Source organism: Alligator sinensis, unplaced genomic scaffold (genome assembly GCF_000455745.1).
Source record: "Alligator sinensis unplaced genomic scaffold, ASM45574v1 scaffold156_1, whole genome shotgun sequence".
Lineage (NCBI taxonomy): Eukaryota > Metazoa > Chordata > Crocodylia > Alligatoridae > Alligator > Alligator sinensis.
This window is the reverse complement of record NW_005841844.1, coordinates 5,189,176-5,212,755: the sequence shown is the minus strand read 5'-3', so window position 1 is coordinate 5,212,755 and position 23,580 is coordinate 5,189,176. Positions and strand designations below refer to the sequence as shown.

The 23,580-nt window shown below is 40.8% G+C and overlaps 1 protein-coding gene across 3 annotated transcripts in view; it reads left to right on the top strand.

Moving 5' to 3' along the window:
* RANBP17 (RAN binding protein 17) overlaps positions 1 to 23,580 on the top strand; it is a 284,936-nt gene that overhangs the window by 38,181 nt on the left and 223,175 nt on the right. For all 3 annotated transcript variants that reach the window (XM_025206123.1, XM_025206128.1, XM_014520979.2), the window contains 3 exons: positions 1,451 to 1,644; positions 10,149 to 10,254; positions 11,604 to 11,739. In XM_025206123.1, the coding sequence (XP_025061908.1) occupies positions 1,451 to 1,644; positions 10,149 to 10,254; positions 11,604 to 11,739 (436 nt within the window). The remainder of the gene's footprint in view (positions 1 to 1,450; positions 1,645 to 10,148; positions 10,255 to 11,603; positions 11,740 to 23,580) is intronic.

The following is a 23,580-nucleotide window of genomic DNA, read 5'->3' as shown; positions in this document are numbered from 1 at the left end:
CCCCCCTCCCCCTGTAGGGCTGTTGCCCTCTCCTCTTCCTCCCCCTCCCTGACAGCTTTTGTTGGGTCCTGGTGGCTCCGTACCGCCCTGCATCTGGCCCCACCCCCACTTCTCATTTGGTTGGGGGAGGGGAGAATGGGCCCCTCCTGCCCCCGCTCCATCCCCTGTGTCCCCGCCATCATGGTGGTGCTTCGCCATGCCGTCTCCTGTCCGAATGCTCTTGGAGCAGTCTGACTGGTTGTTTCAGTCAGCCAATCAGAGTGTAAATTAAAGTGTTATGAACAGAAAGACAGACAGACTAAGGCTTTTATAATATTAGAATTGTATTTTTAATATCCATTAACTTTTCTAGTTAAGTAACTTGGGGCCTCAGTGGTCTTTCTATCCTTTAATACAGGGCTGTCCAACTTCTGAGGGCTGGTGGCTGCCTGCTCCCTAGGTGCATGCTGCACCAGTGCCTCTGTCACACCGTGTGTCAGTACACTGTGCTGGTGCCCCCAGACTATATGGAGCCCCTAGAGGCACGGGCAAGAAGTGGAAGCTATAAGGAGAGGGAGCCTGGATACCCTGGTGGCAATAACAGCAGTAGCTGATGAGAGGAGTGGTTCCCAGAGGGCCACAGGCTAACCTTTCAGGGGACCACCCTTTGGACAGCTCTAACCAAGTACATAATGGCAAATGTGTTATGAGCCTGCATTCTCGTCACATCATATCTGGCTATATGTTTTCTTCCCCAGGTGTGGTCCCAAGAGTACAGGGTATGGAGTATACTCAGAAGAGTTCTACTTATGCCTTGTAGTTGTGAGAAGAATGCTATTACATGAACAGGCCTTAAGGAAGTCTAATAGATTTGATAGATAGGTGAAAAGGGAAACCCTGTGTAAATAAATGTCCTCCAAGATTGATACATAGTGAGCATGCGTACATTTTGGCCAAAAATCCAGTACTTCCTGACTTACAGATGCCTTGTATTAGGCCCACATCTTTCTTTTTCTAGCTTGTCTAAAGAAAGTTCCCATGTAAAAGATTTGGAGAGTAGCAGCTACTTTTGGTAAACATTGTTGGCATCAAATTCGGATGTTTGGTTTAATAAGGTAGTCTGTTTTTGCCTAGAATTTACACTCTATCCTCTGATAAATATACTGCATGCTAATCTCCCATTAGTATGTGTGCGCAGACACCTCCCTCAAAAAAGAAAGCTTTCATATTGCCTTCCTTTCTGACAAACATTCTGAAAAGGAATTGAATTGGACAGGATATACTCCCTCATGTACATGGAACTGATGTAGTCTAACAGAAGAGTGCTACCATATCCCCCCTGTGGGCATGAATTTTTTACTTTTCTAGTTTGATACTAGATGTGATAGATCCTGGATGCGAGTATTCATATAGGCAGATCTCAAAGAAGAATTGTATGTATAAGGTAACGTTTTTCTTGTATGTATTTCAGAGATGGCTTGGAAGATCCACTAGATGATACAGCTACAGTATTTCAGCAGCTGGAGCAACTGTGCACAGTTAGCAGATGTGAATATGAAAAAACCTGCACACTTCTTGTACAATTGTTTGATCAAAATGCACGAAACTACCAAAAGCTATTGCATTCTTCCAGTAGGAATCCTTTAGAACTCACAGTTCAGGAAGGTCAGCATTTTTTTTTCCTCTTACTGTTTATACCAGTGGTAGGCAATTATTTGGGCCCTCAGCCCACATAGGGAGGTTTGTTGGGTTGATGTGGGCTGGGTCAGCACTGCCCTTCCTCCCCCCTCAACAATTGGCCAAAACTCCCCATGTGGGATGGGGCCTTAGGTGCGGAATGGTGTTTGGGAGTGGGACAGGCAGTCGAGGCCAGGATTACAGGGTGAGTGTGCAGGGCGATGATAGCACAGGGCCCTGGGCAGAGCCACGATCCACTGCCTACACACCCCTGTGACAGATGCAGGTTCTCTGGGCAGGGTTGTGCATGGAGTAGCTCATGGCTCTGTCATGGGCCCTGGCCCCACGCTGTCACCACCCCAAGATCCCAACCCTGGTTTTGGATGCAGCTCCCTGCCTGCCTGCACAGCTCCCAACCAGTCTCCATGGAGACCCTGGGATCATGGGGTGGGGGACAGTGCAGGACCAGGGTGGGCTGCACACCCAGCCCTGGTTCTGCAGGCAGGGACTTCCAGGGCTGTGGCCCAGGGCAGAGTGGCATTCCACTTCCTGCATGCCTCTGCTCTGTGGGAGGTGTGTGCACTTGGCTGGGGAGGGACCTGCCTGAGCACTAGGTCTCAGGATCCGGGTAGGGGTGAGGAAGGGACGGAGGCAGGGGGCGTGTGCAGCAGCTCGCCCAGGCCCTGTCATTCACGGCTGCCCCTACAGTGCCCCCACCTGCTGCCACCCAGGGCAGCCTATGCCTACTGGCCAGGGTACACAGCTTACCAGCAGGGCTTCTTCCAGTGAGACTGGATCTACCCGGGTGCTGCTCAGCTGCCCTCGTCTCCAGCAGCAGCTCCTCCTCGTGCTCTTGTCCCTGCTATGCCACTCCAAGTGAGGGGTGGAAACTGCAGCCAGGCAGCTCCTGCCCCAGCATCTGGGGCTTTGGTTCCAGCTCCCAGCAGCCTTCCTCCTACTCAGCTGCCCGCAGGTGACTGCTCATCACACCAGGCAGGTGGAGTGGATGGGAGGGCGCCAGGAGCCGGTGGAAGCAGCCTAGAGCTGGAGCCCTGTGCGCTGGGACAGGAGCTGCCCAGCTGCAGCTTCCCCCCCCCAACCCACAGTGACACAGCAGGGACAGGAGCAGAAGAAGGAGCTGCCACTGGAGGGGAGCTGAGCTAAGCAGCACCTGAGCAGCTGCAGCAGTACCAGGAGCAGCCCCATTGGAAGCTGTGTATGTTGGCCGAGTCCAGACCCAGCATACACAGGCAGGCGCGCAGCACTATGGAGCATCAAGGGGGAAATCATGGACCAGCCCCAATCAGTTAATGAGCACCCTCCCATCAGCCTGGTTCAATCAGCTGGCAGACTGGGTCCACGCCTGATTTAGACTGTGCTTTGTATTCCAATACAATGCACAAGCAGTTACAAATATTAACGTATGTATGAGAAGGAGTTGTGATCTTGTAGTCTGAGTATAGACTGCAATATACTGGAAAGTAGGAACTGTTGAGTTCTGAAACTCTATCTTGTCTGAGCCATTTTGGGTCAAAATCTCAAAGTTGCCTGCATTTGGGAGTATCTTAAATTTTTTAATATTCAGCTTTAGAAATATAAGGCATAATTTCTCCGACCACAGAAAGTGAGAGCTGTGAAAGTTTATTGCTTCTGACCATCAGTGTGTAGGGCTGCAGACAGATGTTTCATTTGTCCTGCGATAAAGTACTTAATCCTGGGACAAAGTGTGATCCATTCAGACATCTGTGTCCATTGTCCTGGGATGAATTCTTAAAAGGTTCATAGGATAAGAAGTGCTAACAATTTATCCGAGAACATCACAAAACACTTTCAAGGATTGCAGCACTGAATCAGTGGCAGAAAAGCAGCAGAGCTTTCGGCCACTCACTAAACCTTGGATAGAAGGGCAGTGTGCCAGGCTATTCCTATACTGGGTCAAGCATAGGCACAGCTTGTCCAGGGACAAATACAATGTCTGTTCCTAGCCCAGGTTTTGAGCCTCCCAAATTCAAGGACCCAAACCTTATGGCTGCTTTCGAAAATATAGGTCTTAACTGCTTGGGTTTGAATTTTCTATGCAATAAATGAATTGGCAATAAGCCTTACTTCTCTCACAAAATTCTAGGAAATTAATTCACTTTTTTTTTTTAAAGAAGTACTTAAATCTGAATACTGAATGTGAGCCAACAGTGTTGCAAAAAAAGTCAACAGCATGCTGGGTTGTATTACCGTGTTTGCGAGAATCCAAAATGACTGAATTTAAGACTACCCCCTGATCATTAGATTCTATACATGAAAAATATTATATATGTTATAATTTTCTCTGTATAGAATCTAATTATTTGTGGGTGGTTGTAAATTTGTCCCCATCCCACCTCACCACTACAGCAAGGCAAGCAGTACAGCAGGCTGCAGTTGGCTGGAAGGGGCACGGTAGGCAGTGGGGAAGGCAAACAGCCTAACACCTGCCTCCACTGCTGTGCACTGCTACCACTTATCCTCCAGCTCTGCCAGAGCTCCAAACCCTCTCCTGCCCAGGGCATAGAGCACATGGGTGCTCCAGCCCTAGTCAAGCTCCGTAACAGCTGATGAGGCTATCAACAATATAGTGGTTTGTTCACCGACACGGATGTTGTTTCATGAGTGTTGTTTTGAATTTGATGTTTTGTCATTTATTCTGCTTTTTGTTGACAACTTCAAAATACTCCCCATGTAAATGGGGGGCATACTTATTATTCTAGGTCATATAATACACGCTTTGTCTCTCTCATTTATTCTTCTGTTTATGTACCTGTCACCTTCCCTTTGCAGTCTGTCAGTAAACTTCCATTGTGGAAGACCAGATTTTTGTTGTGCAGCTGCAATGTGCATTTAGTACTGCCCTCCTGTGATTGGTTTCTTCTGTACATAGGGTCAGAAGTAAATGGTTAGTAACCATACTTAGTTCTAGAGGTCAGTATTTGGGGTTTATTCTGTTAGAAGTTAGAGAATATTTGGTGCATTTTAAATCCGTATTACTCCTTACAGAAGTATTCAGTTTCTTTTCTGCAAACTAAACATTTCTGTTCATGCTGAACAATAAATGCTATATCCCCTAGTTATACATACTTTAATTTAGATGTTTAATGGCTTTTAATGTTACAAAATAAGTTAATATAATATTAAGATCTCATTTTATTATATTGTCTTGCTCTCTGTATCGATGGTGATGCGGTCATGGTTTACTAAAACAATAATCCCCAAGAAATGGGTCATTAACAGTAGTTAACGATTACTTGTGATCTATGGTAATGACTGATTTCTTTGGGATTATTGCTGTTATAAACCATAATTACAGATTATTACAGCAATAATTATTTTGTAAAAGAAAAAATGTAGTCTGCCTAAGCAGCTGCAAAAGCAAGTGCACTGAACATTTTAAATAGTGCAAATAGAGAAGAGAGAAAATTATACCAGTAAACTGATTCTGTGCTAAGAGTAGAGATCCTGTTTATTTTTTCCAACTAAAAATAGGAAGAGGGTTATCGGAAAATATTTGTTTAAATTTGGGATAATTCAATATGCAGCAAAGAAATTGTTTTTATGTTTAAACTGAAATTCCTAGCAAGGTGTGGTTCAAAATGGTGGCTTTGCTGTTTGACTCACTGAGCACTGCTTTTAGCTCTGCAAGGCAGCAGCTGTTTGTGCAGTTTTTTGAAATGGCTGTTCCTTAAGGTTATTTGATCAGTTCAGTGCTCCACTCTTTTCATAGTAGTGCTGCGGCAGGTTGGGTTTATTTCTCTCCATTTTAAATAAGTTTTATTTATTCATATGGAATACAGGAACAAAATGACAGAACAAGCTATAAACAACCTATAAACAATGGCATTGAGGGATAAGGCTAGATTGACAGTTTTAGAATTGATTTCCATTCCAAAGCATCATCAGTAGCCTGGTGCAGGTCTTCAATGCAACCATTAAAATGATAAATAGGACGTTCCTCCATGATGCGTGCTATAGCTTGGATTTCACCATACTTACACGTGGGGTCTTTAATAAAATTCCATTTATGTAGTAGGTAGTTGCATCTACTTTGTCCAGTACAAACCTGTTCAACACTGTCCAGCTCCGCCTTGGTAAAGCAAAGCCAGGGAGTTTAGATGTGGGGTCTGTGATAAGAAATGTATTAATGGTGTCAATTGTGTTCTGTTGCTGGTTCCATTTTTCCTTGATGTTAAAGTTTGGGCCATTCAGCTCTTTTCCCACACTCCAAAATGGCCTTCTTGACTTAAGCCTTGGCCTAAGAGAGATCATTACATTCTTCAAAAATTAGTAGTGAATTGAATGTAAGCAGGTTTTTGTAGACTCTTACAGTAGCCTGTTTATGCTGAAGATTAGAAAGAGGAATACAAGATAGATCAGACAGCCAGGGAACAGGAGTGGATCTGGAAATACCTGTTATGAGTCTCATTGTTTAAATGAGCTGTTACATGCGTAATTACAGATTACTTTTTGCGTGAGGATTTTTGTTTGGCCAGTAGTATCTTCTCTGTTTTGATGAGGCATCTGGATAATCGCAGATCCTAAGGAGATGTCACTGTGGTGGACGCAGTGTTCTGTGGAGCCCTTCTGTATTGGTATAGGCTTCTGTGGTCAAACACAAACATCATCTAAAGATTTCTCGTTATCATCCCTATGAAATAAGTAGGTATTATTTCCTTTCTTTCTGTAGTTGGGTAAAGTGGGACAAGAGAGTTTAAACTGAAATTTGCAAAGCATTCAGTAATTATGGGTGCTTGAGTTGCTGAGCATGTATATTTGAGACTGTGTGTTTAGGAGTTGGTGAACTCTGAAACTCCTGTTTACATCATTTGGGGTCATGAGTGCTCTGCACAGTAGCAAAAGGACAAGGTATTTTTAGTATACAAATATTGAGACATGGAAAATTATCTCTTAGGTAACTTGTTAAAGTTTGTTTAAACTTGTTTAAAGCTCAAGAAATAGCTGAGGTTTACCCTAAGGACTTGTACTTCTTATTCTCATATTTAGATCAAGGGTTTTGCCTTCTTTCTGAAGACCAAGCTTAGATACAGAGGGGGAAGTAGACACTGGTAGCAGTATAACTACTGTCTGAGCACTCTTTTCACTCCATCTCCATTTATGTGATTTCTTTAGCTGTTTGCAATCCACAGATTAATGCACAGGATTTATCCTCTGAATGATTTATTGCACAGCAAAATCAGACAAATGTCACCACTGAATCTATGACATTTGTTTTAGAGTTCCCATCATGCCAGGGAAGATTTGGATGAAAATCTTAATCTGATTAGCAAAAATACCAACATGAATACATACATGAGTTTTGGATAAATTGTTGGCTAAATATGTGTTTTCAGTGTTTAAAGAATACTGAGAACGAAGAACTAACTGGAGCCGCTGCTCCATTTGCACACATGACAGCATATTACATGGAAGAGAGAACATTTACTTTTTGTTGTTTTTCCTCCACCTTTTGCAATATGTTCTTTTTGCATTCCTAATCAAGAAGAAAGGCAAAAGTAAATGGTTAGTGTACAGTATTGTCCATGTTAATGTAGAGTCCTTGAAATATAATAGGACACTGGGGTTTTTTTTATTTTTCACTCTATCAGCCAGAGCAAATGAAGACATGTTTTGTTTTACTAATGTTCTATTGTTAAATTCTGTTATTGCAACAGAAGAATTAAAATCTTCCCAGTCCTTTTATATCAGGAAATGTAGACTTGAAATGATTTTTCTATAGTTTAAAATAGTTTTCCCATTCCTTGTATGTTATTCTTCCTTACTCTTAGCTACTTGTAAATAAATATATGCCATTATAACAGTTGGTTATTTGTTGCTTCAAATCAGCAACCTTTTTATAGATTTCATTCTATGGTGTCCATCAGTCTCATGCCAGCAGTGATAATTTTTAGCAAATACATACAGTGTTTGGGCTGCCTTTGTACTCCAAGATTATTAGTTATTCTTCTTCAATTATTTTGAATGTTTGTTCAGTTGTATTGCGTAGGGTTGGCTCACTGTGTTAATTTGTAGGTATGGCTGTCTGTCTAGCATCCCAAATACAAATATCTCATATAATACAGTTTTTGATATTGGTCAATACAAGTACCCAGCCATGATGCTTGTTTTTTTTTCCTGTTCAACTGTTGTTGATTTAATAGCAGTAACATCATATCTTTCAGATTTTGAACATTTTAAAGATTTAGATAAATGTTATCTTTTAGATTACCAAATATTATAAGATAAATAGAGAGTCTTATGCAGTCACTCCTGTAGATTTCTCAGCAAGAGAGAATTGGTTTATGGTAGAGAACCAGAAAAATATCTTTTGTTTAAAAGCCAGGATTGCCAAATGTGAGGAGTTAATTCCTTGAGATAGGAGACAGTATTAGCATCTGGTATTGTTACTGTAGATCAGAGGTTCCCCAAATATTCTTATCGCATGTCCCCTTCCAGATTTACTGGCTGCCCAGATACCCCTACAAGCATACATTTTATATTTTAAATGCCAGTTATTATCATGAAAATTAAATCTGCCAGTACACAATTTATCCTGTGTATCCCCAAGGGTACCTGTATCACAGTTTGGGAACTCCTGCTTTAGATTCTTAACATTTGAGGACAGCACAGCACACTAGCATAATGGTGGGTGTTTGAGGGGCATGGGCCCCAGGCACTACCCAAGGGGGTACTGGAATGGAGCTAGGGTTTCTCCTCACCCTCTTATCTCCTCCTTCTTCTCCCTTGCCCCCATTACCTCACACCTTCCCTCCAGTAGCTCTAGTAACAGGGAGGTAACAGGGTACCTCCTGTCTGGTAACGGGGAGGGCAAAGAAGCAGTGGTGATGGCACAGTTGCTGCCAAGGAAAATATTGCCACCCTTTTTTGCTGCTGAGAAATCTCCCTCCCCTTCCTCCCCTTCTGGTTCCTCTCCCCGTGTTGGAGCTGGAGCTAGAGCTAGAGCCAGATATGAAAATGTGCAGGGTGTGGAGTTATCAGGGGTAGTATTACCTAGGGCAGTGGTTCCCAACCTTTTTTTTCCACGTGCCACTGCTGAGAGCGGAGTGCAGCGGCAGTGGCAGCCTGGGAGTGGGGGTTGGGGAGCTCCCGGCACATGGTGCAGCTCGTCTTTTCTGTGTGGTGCTGCCAGCATTGTCCCCACGACCCTCATTTGGGTCACGACCCAGTGTTGGGAACTGCTGACCTATGGTGTAGTAGTGACTAGTTATGCCTCTGGTACAGCACCCATGATTGTGGCTAATGATTCCCATGGGAATTTTCAGTTAGAAAGCACCTTTGCGTGTTGACGTTGGTGCTTATTCCTAGGTACTGTCCCTTCCACAAATTCCCATATACCCTGGGGGTCCTCTGGTAATCTCCAGGATATATACAGGACAGGAGGTACCTGAGATTTGGGGAGCAGATGTATGAAGAGGAGATTCCTACCTAGTTGCACTGAGAGAGCAAAAGTTATTCTGTGAAGATAGCCATATCTTGCTGTAGGCTATAAGAGGATGACCTTTCTGCTTTTCTGTCTTGGGCAAGTGAGGGAAAGCCCCATCTCCTTGAGCAGAGAATTTTATGAAGTCTTTCTACAAGATGGGGTAAAATAAGCCATAGTGCTGGAGCTCCAGGAGCAGCATGGGACCAGCCCATCAATGTTGGGCTTCTTTCCATGGCACTGCTGGGGCTCCAGCACTGCAGGTCTTGCCTGGGCACTAGGTTGCTGCCATAGGAAGAAGCCAAGATGATGCTGGAGCTCCAGCACCGCAGCTCGTCTGCTTGGCTGCCAAGTGCTCAAGTAAAAGCTGTGATACTAGAGCCCCAGTGGTACCACGGGAAGATGCTTGGCATTGTGACTCATTTCTGCAGTGGTAGCCAAGTGCTGGGGGTATCATTCTTCTTCCTGCAGTCCCTAGCAGGCCAGAGCAAACACCATGTGTAACACCCACCCCAAACTGACCCTGCATGGTACTGCATGTGGCACAGTCTTGGACCTGCCAAAGTGAGCAAAGGTAAGCTGGATCCAGCTTCTTGGGGGAGAAGGGGGAGGGGATCCATGGGCTGGATCTGCCTGGATCTGTGGGCCAATCATCTGGCCTGTGGATCAGTCTTATGTTACTCATCCAGCCCACAGGGTCAGATGAGTTTGACACGCCTGTTGTATGGCAATCAGCCTTAATTTTAAAGTTACCTTTGTGTTTTATAAGTACAAGTAAATATATATACATGAGTCTTTCCTTTCCCTCTTATCAGCATAAGAATATTTCTGACTATATTTGTTTGGGTTTTTTAGTCCACTTTTCAATAAAATCCATTTTATTTTATCTTTTTAACATTAATATTAAAGGCATGAAGCTTTCCCACTCTGCTTGACAATCTCTTCTGTAGTGTGATGTCTCATAGAACTGCTCTGTACTAATATAGTTGTTTATTAAAGTCTTGTTTTCTTTTTATCTTTTTGATGTTAGGACGACTGGCATGGCTAGTGTATTTTGTGGGTACTGTTGTAGGAGGAAGGTTAACTTATACCAGTACTGATGAACATGACGCCATGGATGGAGAATTATCTTGTCGGTAAGTGCAGTAAAAAAAAGGGGGCGGGGGGGAGAAGGAGCCTACGTAACTTCCCTTGTCATATCTACAGGTAATCAAAAGATGCTCAAACTTTAAACTTGTCTCATTATTGCATTGATTAAAGACTCAAGGGCTGCATTTAATTTAAATGAAATTGAACTGATTCCAGTTGGTGGAGTTGTATTTGATTTTGGAATGCAAGGTTTTTATATTGAACTGACTAGAAAGACAGTTACTTAGAACTGAAACTTCAAAACTGAAAACTCATTTTCAGTGCCCTAATTTTTAAGCAACTATATTAGTGCATACATCATCTGACCATTTGCAACCACCCTACATATACATAAACATGTTCTGTTATGTATAGACTTAAATGGTAAATGTGCTAATTTCCTACTGACATTTCCTTCCTTCATTTTTATCATGGGTTGTGTATATGGGGAAGTTGATGGGAATTGTGGCCCTTAGCATCTTTGGAAAGTAGGCATTAATAGACTCAAGTTAGAGCATTCAACAGAAGAGCCCACTCCTTAAAAATATGGGCCTCTCCCTCCCTGATTTGCATTTATTGAACCACGGTTTGAATAGGAGTTATTGTGGATGACATCACACCCCCTTTGGTAAATAGGGTTGTACAGGCTTTATACCTGTTGCACCAAAAGAAAAAGGACTTAAATATTTAGAATTGGCTGCTGATTAATGCATCTTTTCTATTTCTGCTTATAATAATCTGCCTTGGCGCTTTGCATTTTAGTGATATTCTCTTATACTATTATTAAATATGAGGGCCATTTTTAATATTTAGGCTTATAGATGGCACATATGCATTATGTATTTCAGATGTAAGAAAAAGTCAGAAAAGTCCAAGCAACCAATTACATTGTCAGAAGGTAAAAAATGAGTAGCAACAGCTCTGCCAAAGAGTCAGATTTGTAGCTGGTGTCTATTGAAGTAGCTTCTTTTAAGTCAGTGCAGTTATGCTAAAGGTCTGGCTGGTGTTTACCGAACTTTTGTGCAGCTGTTCTAAAATGATGACTGGGGGAAAGTATAACAAAAATGAGACAGAAAATGTACCAAAGCCTACACAACATTGTTCCTTTATATAATATTTCTAAGTATTTTTTAGGAACCTTAAATCTTTAAGCTTAATTTGAATGTCCTCTACAACTGCAGTTTGAGTCCTGATTTATTTTTAGCTGTAATAACTAATATATGCTTTATTTAAATGTGATACTGAAAAAAAGGAGTACTGTGCAAGCTGACTAAAGTATTAAAAGGTGTCTAAAATAAACTGAAGTAATGAAACAATTTGTTTGAAAATCCCTTCTGAAAATGTTTCCCTTGTTTAGAGTTTTTCAGCTGATATCCTTGTTGGATGCCCAGTTACCACGGTCTAGTAATGAAAAAGTAGAACTTGCAATTCTATGGTTTTTGGATCAGTTCCGTAAAACATACGTGGGGGACCAGCTCCAGCGTACCTCAAAGGTAAGTCTTTGCTGAAATTAAAATGGAAAAGTCTATGTATGATGTAAAGATTAAATGTTTGTGTAAGGATACATGCCATAATAGAAAATGAAGAAAATAGTTTGGGAATGATTAATCTTAAGTTATTTAAGTTAGTTTCAGAATTATCCATAAAGATTTACTACTACATGTTTTTCAAGGTTCAGCATGCAGAGAGTTAACATTTGTAACAGTTGTATTCATTAAACTCTTTTAGGTTACTTTGCATTTCAATTTTTATTTCAAACATTTAACTGGGTTCTGCTATATTATGTTATATTTCACAGCTGGGTACACAAGATTTATTCTTTTAATAGTTCTGTTCTTTTGACAGTTACTCATTTATGCAGTTTCCACTGTATTTCTCACTTTACTTGGTTTTCTGCATTTTAAATAGGGAAGAGGGAAAAGTAAGATGCATTTTTGAAGAAGCAGCAGTTAATTCACCTTAACTGTAGGGGACAGTCATAATATAGATGTTATAAAGAGAGCGTCAGTAAGACGAGATCAATTGATCTTGCGAAAGATAAAGAATTTTGTTTGAGCCCCGAGCAAATCTTTAGCAAGACTTCTGACAGTGACTGAGATTTTGTTTTTACTTATGTAGTGCTGTACCCATGCTTTCTGGTGAACAGTCCCAATCCCAAGAATTTATCCCCTTTGGGTTTGAATTGTACTTAAGGTTTATTGAATGGCTCCTCGCTCTGATATCGAAGAATAAAATTTTACGCTATGCTGAATTACTGTTATTCATGGAAACTAAGTGTTCCTTTCAAGTGTCAAAGCCGAGTTGTGATTTAAAAAAAAAAAATACGAACGGTGCACTGTTCAAAAATAAGAGAGAAAAGAATAATTGCTTTGGGTCTAATTCTTCTATTGTTTCACTGGCAAAACTCCCACTGACTGCAGCTGGGATTGTGCTGTAATTATTATTCTGTCCTATAATACTGGATCTTGTCTTAATTTTTCTAGCGTCTAAAAACTTTTTGTATGTAGTTCTGTTTGGGATCTTGCTGTCTGAACTGAAGTTGGGTGAAGGTGACAGGCTAATGTGTTGTAAGTGAATGGCATGTTTTTTTAGCATCTCCTTTGCTAGTCCATCAGAGGTTCTGGCTTCTATGACTACGGTGATGTTGGGTTAATGCAGAAGAATGATTGGGGAAGATCATTTGGATGTGGGTAAAATAACAGTGAAAAAAATAATAATGTTGTTAACATTTAAGTGCTTGGAACTCCAGAAAGATGTATAACAGACAGATACATAGCTTGAGTTCTTGCTCACTAAACCACAGCTTAATTTATGTGAGATTATCAGGTTTAACAGTTTATTTTTTCTAAGTGAGAAATCATAAAATGGGTGCCATAACTACTGTGCATGTTCTTAAATGGCTAACTATTGATTGAAGTATTGCTAAGATTTATCGGAGAGTTTTTGTAAGAAAATAACAATTTTAAAAAGGTAAGGGAAGAGAGGTATGAAAAATGTAGGATTTCACTGTTCCCAAATTAATGTGCCTGCATTCAACCCACTGACCCTTCAAGCAAAGTGCACTACCCCTGACTGTAGCTCCTCTTATAGGCAACCCAACTGGTAACTTGACACGTCAGTAAGTCCTTTGTTGTATATAAAACTACAAATGTCATAACTACTCAAGACCTCACAATCTAGTTACTGTAATAGGAACTGCTTCATACCTAATTGCAATCAAGCTTCCATTATAGGTCCCATTTGTGGCCAGACTTTATCTTCCACTGGCATAATTTAATTTATAGATACATTAGTTTGGGTTTTTTTCTCTTATGCAAGGCTCAGTTCTGCAGCCTTTCAGACATGAATACAATCTTCTTGGTTTGAGCACAAGTATTCTTATCCCAGATCACTTCACATCTGCATCTAAAGTTAGGTGAAAGAAGATAATTCTTCAGGTTCCTTCCAGAAAAGTCCATTTTGAGGACTTTTCCTGTGAAGTTTAAATCAGAAGAGACCTTTGAATGGTGGGGGGGTTTGCTCTGTGTGGGTCTAGAGCCTGAGTTTTCAGTTGGTGACAGAAATTACATACTTGATCTCTAATGAGCCTCTTGCATAAAGACTACTGTACATGCAGTCATGTTGAAGTTGATTATTTAAGGAAACAAAAAGCTTATTTTTTATATGTTACATATATGAGAAAACCAGGAAAAAAAACAACTTGTGTTTATCTCCTTTTTGTTTTCTCCTGCTGTAGCAACACATGTAGCAGCAGATGGCATTCTATCCCTGCAGTTGTAAATCCTCTGATACTATATATTGCTAGCAGGTATCTAGAAACATGCAATAAAAGGATTTACACTTGGAAGAAGAAAAAAAACAAATATATATCAAATGACTAAGTTAATATCTATTTATATAAATATTCAGGATTGCATAGATAAGATATACCAAAGTTTTATTTACAGAACAAATAATGGATTGTCTGCATGTTTCAATCATATTGAACTATAGCTTGAAATACTTTGCGTGAATATTCTTAAATTTCATCTTATGCTCGTATACAAAGGAAGTCAATGGTTAAAGTTAAATAATCCAATTTAACTACAAGACTTATTCAACACTGTCTAGGGCAATTTAAAAATATATATTTTAACCAAAATCTCATGTTGTAATCAAGAAAAACATCACACATCAAATATTGTAGGTTGTAGAAACGGCTGTCATGATTATTCAGTGAATACATGTCTACGTATTTGTTCATTAATTGATCCTCCAGGATTTTCTTTGTAAGTCAACAGAAAAAGCCTTAAAGATCTCTCCCATGATTCTTTTCCATAGTGTTGGTACAGTTGCACACATGCTGCCATTTTAAAATAAAGTTATAAGGATATATTCTTTGCACTGGGCTCTGCATTTGAACCTATCTAATATGTTTCTAATTGCTATTGGCCCTGTTGAGGTATTTTGGTCCTAAACTTGTAATTGGCCCAGAGAGCCTCACCCCTCATTTGGTGCTATGTTCTGGATATGGGCATGTTGGCATAGGAAAAAATAGGTTGGCTAGAAAAACACTATGCTGCGCTGAAGTTGGGTATTTTCAGCTGCCCTAAGATATTACAGGGAACAGTACAGGTGGCTTTTAAATCGCATTTGTTCCACTATCAGCCACTGCTGTTCTTCTAATATTGGAATTTGATGTATTACATCAGTAGTCAAAATTTTATTTATTAAACAGAGCACCTAGGCAGGATCCTGGTTCAGTTTACATGTCCAAATGGACAGATCCAGTTTTGGCACTTACAGTATGTGATCCTATTCCATGTACATAGACTGTGTAGACTGTGCATATCCAACTACTTCTGAAGTCCTGTACAAATGTTCGTTTCTGGCAGTGGAAAATGTCCACTGCTAGAAATGATTCCAGGAGAGGCAGCAGTACAGACATTCATTCTGCAAATGCCCCCTCTTTCCTGCTCCTTGAGGCTTTCTGGGACTGTGGTGATCCCAGTGTGAGGCTGTCAGTCCTTCTGTCCCTGTGGGGATTGAAACAGTTGGGCAAAGCACCCTACCTGCTTCTCACACCAGGGACTCCTGTATGAGAAGCAGGCAGGCCTGAGAGCCAAGTGATTGAAGCAACACAGCAAAGCCTCCTGCGTAGTCTGTCCCTCATTCTGGGGACTCTGGTATATTGAGAAGCCTTCAGGGAACAGCTGGCAGTTGCTTCTCCCTTCCTTTCCCCCCAGTCTAGGGGAGGAGCTTGGAGCAGCTGCCCCCTGCACTTTCCCCAGACCAGTGTGACCCCAGTTTCTGTAAGGCACAGGAGTCTTTCCCCAAGGCTCCACTCCTCCTAGTCTCCCCAGAGGAGTTAAGCCACGGGAAAGTGTTCAGATGTTCCTTTTTCAAAGAGAAACTCTCCTGTGACCAACTTTTACCTGGTTGGAATCAGGTTATTTTTCTCTCAGAATGGCCACTTTTGCTCTGGGTAAAAAAGCTGGAACATTTGTACACTCATTCCTTCCAGATGAGTAGTGATTTATCCCAGTAGAAACCAAATATTTGTACATGGCCTGAATCTGCCTCCAAATTTTAACCTGGCAAAAAACAGGAGGAACTCCCATGTTTTAGCCTAATAACCTATCAGTTAGGACACTTGCCCAGGAGACAGGAGATGCAAGTTCTAGCTCCCTTTGCCCAGAGGGTGTTTGAACATGCATTTCTCTGACATTCTAGCACAGTGTGGTAATCACCAAGCCATAGGTCAGAAATTATCCGGTCCTCCTCCTGAAACTGAGCAATTGCCACCTTCATTTAATAGTCATTGGATAAAATTCATGAACAACAGTGGAGAAGTTTCTGTCCTCTTGGGAACAGGTGTCCAGGACTAGAACCTAGGACCCCCTTGCTTCATGAGGAGTAGCCATGTCACTGAGTACACCTCCACTAGCCTTTTTACTTCTTGACCCCACGTTTCTCTATCTCTTGGCTGTCCAGTGGACCAGCTTCAAAAGGAGGGCTGGAGATGGGTGCAGGGAAACCAATGTTGCCCAGCCTGTGGTCTGATAGTTTGAGTACTGTGCTGGGAAGTCAGTGAAATGTCAATGCAAATATCCTGTGGGTGAAGAGGGGCTGGGCTTCCTATTTCCTGGGTGAGTGCTCTTCTCTAGCATCTACCATCTGCTTCATAGGATTTTGCCCAGTTAGTGTTGTGATTTTTACATGCACCTGGGCTAGCATATGGAACTGTGTATTTGCCTGGCCAGAGTGCAAGCTACTGGCATGCCCAGTAGCCATGTGGACACTTGCATGTTTATATTGCATGCAGAATAGGATCAGAAACTGTGTGTAAGTGCCAAAATAGTAGTTAGAAGACATTTAAGGAATGTAGAAATAAGAGTCTGGCTTTTATGTTACTTCTTTAAGTGACTCAATTATTAGGTGTTTATTTCAATATTCTTAGCTTATGACAAACTGTACAAGTATGCTTTTATACTATTACTTTTGTACATGAACCAAACTGAAAAGGGTTGTAACCATTTGGTGGACACTATTTCAAAATTATTTTGAAAATTTATTTTAAATGATTTGAAATAAGTAAAATTAAATTCAATAAAGTGCAAAGTATTACTCTTAAGAAAAAAGAATCAAAAGCACAAATACAAAGTAGAGAAAGCTGCCCCAGGGGCTTTAGGGATTCAGAAACTGAATTAATCAACAAAGGGGCGTTGGTGCAAAAAAACAAAACAACCCTCCCCCCCCCCCCCCCCCCCCCCCAATCATATCTTATTCTGGGATGTATTAACAAGAATGGTTTGTATGTATAAGAACTGGAAATAGTTATTCCACTCTACTTAGCGGTGAAGAACAATAGGAACAATAATAGAATTAGAAAACATGACCTATGAAGAAAGGTCACAGAATTGGGTTTGTTTAGTTCAGAAAAAAGACTGGGTGGAGGGGACTTTTTAATAAGTCTTTAAATGTGCAAAAGGCTATTATAAGTGCATTGATCAATTGTTCTCTATGTCCATAGAGAATTGGGAGAGAAACAATTGGCTTAATTTACAGTAAAGGAGATTTCAGTTAAGATATTAAGAAAAACGTTCAACCCATAAGAACAGTCAAGTACTGGAACAGGATACCTAGTGAGGTCATGGAAACTCCTTCATGGGGTTTTTTTGTGTTTGTTTTATTTTAGAAGAGGTTGAACAAATGTCTTTGGACATGACCTAGATAAATTTGTTCCTGTCTCATAATACAGAAATGAACTAGATGATCTCTGTGTCAGGAATATTTGATGGAAGTAACATGCATGTTCAAAGCAGTCCTTTCTGTTGTACTATGCACTGTATTGATCAAACATAGGGGGAGGGGTTTCAGTGTTACCAATTTTCCATACATTTACTGACAGTCTGTAAATAACAAGCCTAAAAATGTCCGTGTAAAGTCTGCTTGAAAAAACAAAACAAAACACCCCCCCCCAAAAAAAAACCAACCAAAAAGGAGCAATCAGTAAGGAATCCTGAGCTTGATTGAAACCCTGTGAAATGAGACTAGAGGCAGGCCTTGATGCACAGACAGAGTAGAGCAGTGCCACCTAGTGTCTGAGTAGAAGCACAGCACTGTCCATGGAGTGCTCTCAGGTCTTTTTAGCCCAGTCCTCCTCTCCCTTTCTTGCATGCTGGTGCTGCTGTCTCCAGTCCTCACATGTAATGCTGCTTACTTTGTAGGTAGACAGACAGTAGTTCTTCTTTGTGGGTCTTTGCCAGGGTGAGGGGAGTGGGGTTAGTGGTGGTAAGGTGGGGAAGGTGGGGGAATTGGAAGCACAGCACCATGCAGGGTACAATCAGGGGTATTGGGTTGTGAGGACGAGTAGGGACTCTTCAGGTGGGAGCAGCAAGGTATAAAACCATTGCTTCAGTCAAGTAAGATTATCAACCCAAGAAAAAAAATACTGACAATCTGCAAACTTTTTACTGACAACCAAAATCTTTTTACTAGGATTGGTGTTAAAGCTTCTGATTAGAACTTGGCCCTTGTCCTGGGCCTGGTAGAACGGTTACATTTACATTATGTAAAATATATATCAGTAAAAGAAAAAGAAATGTTTGGTTGCCAGTAAAAATGTTGCAGATTGCCAGTAAAAAAATGTTTCAAGTTGGCAACCTTGGGTAGGTTTTGAGGTTAATTTTTAATCAGATATGCACCCCAAGTAGCTCTTTAGCAGCTTGAAGTAGAAGAGAACAGGTTGTGCAATACCTGTGTCAGACTGAAATTACAATCCTTTTTGGGTGTGAATCAGCAACAGGTTGGAGAGCTTACCTGTTTCACTGTCTGTAGTGCAAAAAATCCTTCTCCTGCTGGTGATTTTGTTTGGTTGTTGATATGTGCTTGCAAGTATTGGAAGCCATCAGTGATTGTAACACTTCCTTTGATGTTTACATCTCTAATAGTCATCACTGTTATGGTTAAAATTTTTCTATGTGTATACATGTGAAATTAAGGTGGGAGGTTAGAATTGCTCTGGAATGGGCTTTCTCAGACTTTTTTTAGTATATGGCTTGTAATTTGGAGACAGTATGGTTAGAGATGTCAGATTTCTGGAAATTTTGAAGCCATGGGGAAAAAACTTATTTTTCCGGGTTTTTTAGGGAAAAAATTGAAATTTTGGAGAAAATTGAAATATATGCACTACTTATTTTCTTAGTACTTTTTTACAGATCTAAATTCACTTTGCTACTTTAAGAACATAAAATGTATTATGTATAACCTGTTTTGCTCATAAAATTATCGTGTTTGGTATGTTTATTAAATTTAAATGTATAATTTATTCAGACAACAATTCCAAATTTACTAATTGAATTTACTTTAAAATGTTTTTAATTTTTGTTACAAATGGAGCTACAAGCTGCTGAACTCTAAGGAACCTAGCATCTCTTAGTTTTTGCCAATTTATGAGAAGCAGGAAAAAATTAAAATTGAAAATAGAAGAAACCATTAACATTATAGTAAAACAAAGAAAGTTATTATGTATTTTGGACTTAATCTTCTCCACAATGTCAAGCAGATACAGAAAGCACTCATTTTTTTAGAAAGAGAGCTGAGAAAAAAAGGAAATAGATAACCAAGACTCACTGAATACAAATTTTGCCACATGAAACTTTTGTCTAATCAGTCTTGTTTGCTGAACTATCATTATCCACAGTTTCTGCTTCTTCTGATCCTTCATTTTTATCATCTTCATGGACTTCTGAAAACTAAAGGTTTGCCTAGATTTCTTCCTGCTTCTTGTTAAAGACTGCAGCTACAATATGAGTAGCTTTTACATGTCTTAACTTTTTTTGCTCTTCTATAGATCTTTTGCAGAGTGACCAACTTCATGATGTCATTAAGAAGGAAGTTTAGCCCATGGGATGCACATCCTTTTGCAGTAATATTTGGATATGTATCCATTATGATCTCCCATGCTGCTTTCAAGTTACTTGCATGGTCAGTCAGCAAAGCAAATACTTTACCACTCCCAGTCTTCGGTAGGACTTCACATATTTTACTACTGATATATTCTGCAGTATGCCTGTTCTCTCCTGTTTCAAGGCTTCTGTAAAAAAAACTGGTTGAGGTGTTGTTATCACACAGTTTGATTCCTTCTCCCTGCACATTTGTCCATCCATCTGTAAGTACTGCAAGACACGGTGCTTCGTTGATTTTTCCTTGCACAGATTGCATTACATGTTCATATTCTGAGACTTGCTCAAAGAATGTCTGCTGGGCAAACGTTATGATAGTCTTAGTAATTTAAAAGCTTCCTGCCAGTATGCATTTTCAGTTACTGACAGTGGCGTCCCAGAAGAATATATTGCTCTTGCAAGAGCTTGGTCAATTTTTTCCTGATTTTCAGGTGTTATCTTGTCTACAAATGAAGCTACTAAGAGTCTTTTGTATACAGTTGGTTGTAATATTTGGTTACTTGAGGAGGTTGATTGGGCAACCCTTTGTGATACTAATGCTATAGAAGAAGCAGCAGCAGCAGCAGTAGGACAACTTCTGGATTGAGAACGTTGGGAAGAGCTACTTGCACTTTCATCATCATGATCTACCTTCTCCTCGCTTACACCCATGAAGGATTTTTTAATGTCTGCAGGACACTTTTTACATACAAGGATGTGTTTGGTCATCCTAGTAACATTTGGAAATGCATATTTCATTTGACAGCGTTTTCAAGTCACATTTTTTTCTCAGAATAACTTGCAGTGTGGACAAGTTTCCATATGCTAGAAGTTGGTCACACCATTTTGCTGAGGGTGAAAAAAAGAAAAATGTAATTTAGTGGCTAGCTTGCATATATAAACACTAAGCTACAGCATGTACAAATTTAGTAATGGATGGAGGAGAGGCCTCCTCAGAGTTAACTGTGAACAACTTCCCTGCCCTGCAGGCCTCACCTCACTGCTAAGGTTGGGTGATTTGTCACAAAACATTATATTATTAGGAATTCAGTTATGAATTACATAGGTTATGAAAATATACTAATGCAGCTAAAATATAGTTTAATAGACTGAATTCAGAAAAATTTAAACTTACCTTTCAGTAAAGAAGTATACTTTCTTTCAGCTTCTTTGAGCTGCTTCTATACTGCTGTGGATCTCAAGGTCACAGGGCCAGGGGGAGGCAGGTTCCTTCCAACTCCAAAACCTTTAGACTTGCTCTGTCTCCTCTCCTGAGGCTTTTGAGCAAGCAGGGCAATAAGCTCCTTGTTTCTAATCTGTACAGGAATGAATGGATGCTGCCGTCAGTGTCCACTCCCAGTCCTTTGAGGCCTAGTCAGGAGGACAGGAGCAAATCCACCAACGTCTGGATCAAAAGTCAACAATAGAGAAAGTCCACAAGCAAAGGCGGCACTGAATCCTCCTTCCTTCTCTTGTGAAACTGGCAGTGCCCCCTGGGGGCAGAAATGCATCTTGCTCTTGTATTTGAGAGTTGTACTATACTGCTTGTCCTCAGTGTACAGGAATTGTTAGTGATCTGATACTGTAGCTAGTCTTACATAAAAGTCTTCCTCTTACATAGTTATTAGAAAACATTTTGAGGGAGTAAAGGGTAGTAGCAATATATGAACACCTTGTCTTAAACATTTTATTCATCATTCTAAAAGAAAATATTTCATGAGGTTTTTAAAATTTTTCTAAAAATTTTCAAGTTTTCCAATTTTTCAGGAAAAAAAACAAAAAAGCCTTGGGGAAAAAAAAAGAACCATTTTTTCCCCTGGTTTTTTTCGGGGTTATTTCCAGGCCTTCACAGCTCTAAGTATGATCAGGTTGCTGCCCCCATCATCCATAATTATATAACTTTCCCATAAGAAGTAAAAAAATGCTTCTGTGGAAAAACAAAAATAAAGAAGTTATTAATGTATTTTTAGCTGTCTTTTTAAGCAACCTTGCATCAGGTCATAAGTCAGCACAAAGTAACCAGCAAGAGCTTTGGGGACCAACAAGCAAGTGCAGAGCCTGCTGGCAATGGTCAGTAATCCACAACTGGAGAAGGATACTTTGGGGGAAGTACTGCTGATAGTGTGGTGTATTGAATGTTTAATTTTAGTCAAAACTATAGGTTAACAGATAGAAAAGCATTACCAAGAAAATTTCATTTTCTTGGTAATGCTTTTTGAGCTGTGACTTACTCCAAACCAGAATATAGGGCCAAGACTCTTTGTGCCTTGGTGGAGTGTAAGTACTTACGTAGGCTTTCTGTATGCAGGTTTCCTGGCTGTCTTCACCAGGCAGCTCTACTCTCTTAGGAGCATCTCAGTCAGTTGTCATAAGCAAAATAGTCCTTAGCCAACAAACAAGTTCAAGAATAAGCCAACAAAATAAAAATGCTTCTACCCTGTCCTGGGCACTTGGGGAACCTTTTGGCTCTGAATTATACCACATCAGCCTGGCCTTTTCTTGTAGTAGGCAATTGCAGTCTCTGCTTGCTTCCTCCTCTCAAACTGTCTCTTCATAATCTCCTCTCTCAGCCCTCTCCTCTGAGGTTTTTAAACTCCCAGTGGACACTCCCTCATTACCAGAAGGCCCAGAGCTGAATGCCCTTCACAAGGCTGGCAGTCCCTTCTTGAAGGAGCAGACCACCCTGTTACATATCTATTCAAGTCAAAGGCAGTAGGACTGGCCCCTACATGTAAGAATAATAGGAAAGACTTCATAGATCCATCCCAAACTCTTCCCTTAAAAAGAAAACTGATTTGGCTGGTGATGGTTTTGAGAGAGACATCATTGCTGGGTGTTTTGGGGTTCTTAACAGCTTATAATTTGATATTGCTATGAGTAAATCAAATTGTTGCATGTTGGGTATGATAATTGTAAGAGTTCTGTTCAATTAATGCAGTTCTTAAAGTGGGCAAAGTACAACAGAACTGGCTGCAGTAGGTGCAGTGTGTGCTAGTCTGTGGCTCTTACAGGAAGGATGTGCAATACACGTTTTTGGCAAGTTTTCTTAGTGGAGCTTATAACTGGTTCCCTGAATGTATTAAACCAGGACAGTTAAATTAATTTGGTCATGGTGCTCCACATGGGTCAGATCTGGACCCACCTCTGATGACAGAGCAAGAGGTGTCAGGGAGCTGTAGGGTTCAATGCAACTGTCACTTGCCCTCTGCCACTAGAATGCATCCCCACTAAGGCTCTGTACAGTGGAATTTGGTGGCGGGGCCCCAATATCCTGTGGGTTGTCAGGATAGTGATATCAGAATATGAACAATAGGGCTGTGAGAAATGGTTGTTTCGTTTTTCTTTCGGATTCATCCGTTTCAGAGGAACAGTAATTTGTTTTGGTGTTGCAGATCACTGTTCTGTTTCGATTTGGCTGAATCTGTTTTGGAGTTTTGCCGCTGTTTTGGCACTGATTCAGAGATTCGGATCAGTCAGGGAGAGGCAGGCACAGGACAAGTGCTCTACTCCCAGCTCAGGTTGTGACCTGAGATCTTGCAGTGGCTAGAGGAAACACTACAAGGACACATTCAAGGCATACCTCAAGACAACAGATGCCAACATCGGCAGCTGGTAGGAGCTGGCTGCTAACCAGCTCCAATGGCTCCACAACCTCAAGCAAGTGGCAGTCTGCTTCGAGTTAGTGTCTTGTCTTTGAAGCAGTAGAGAGAGTGGAGGAAGGAAAAGGAGAGGAATCTCAACCTATGGCCTACTCTCCCAGTGGAAAGACTCACAACATTTGCAGATGGATCTGTGGCTCAAAGATTGGACTCTCTAAGTCACTTCCAGACCCATCAATGAGCCATGGTAGAGATCATCCTTGAATTGAGGGATTGCCGCTGCTGCTGCCACCAACATACATATTATGGG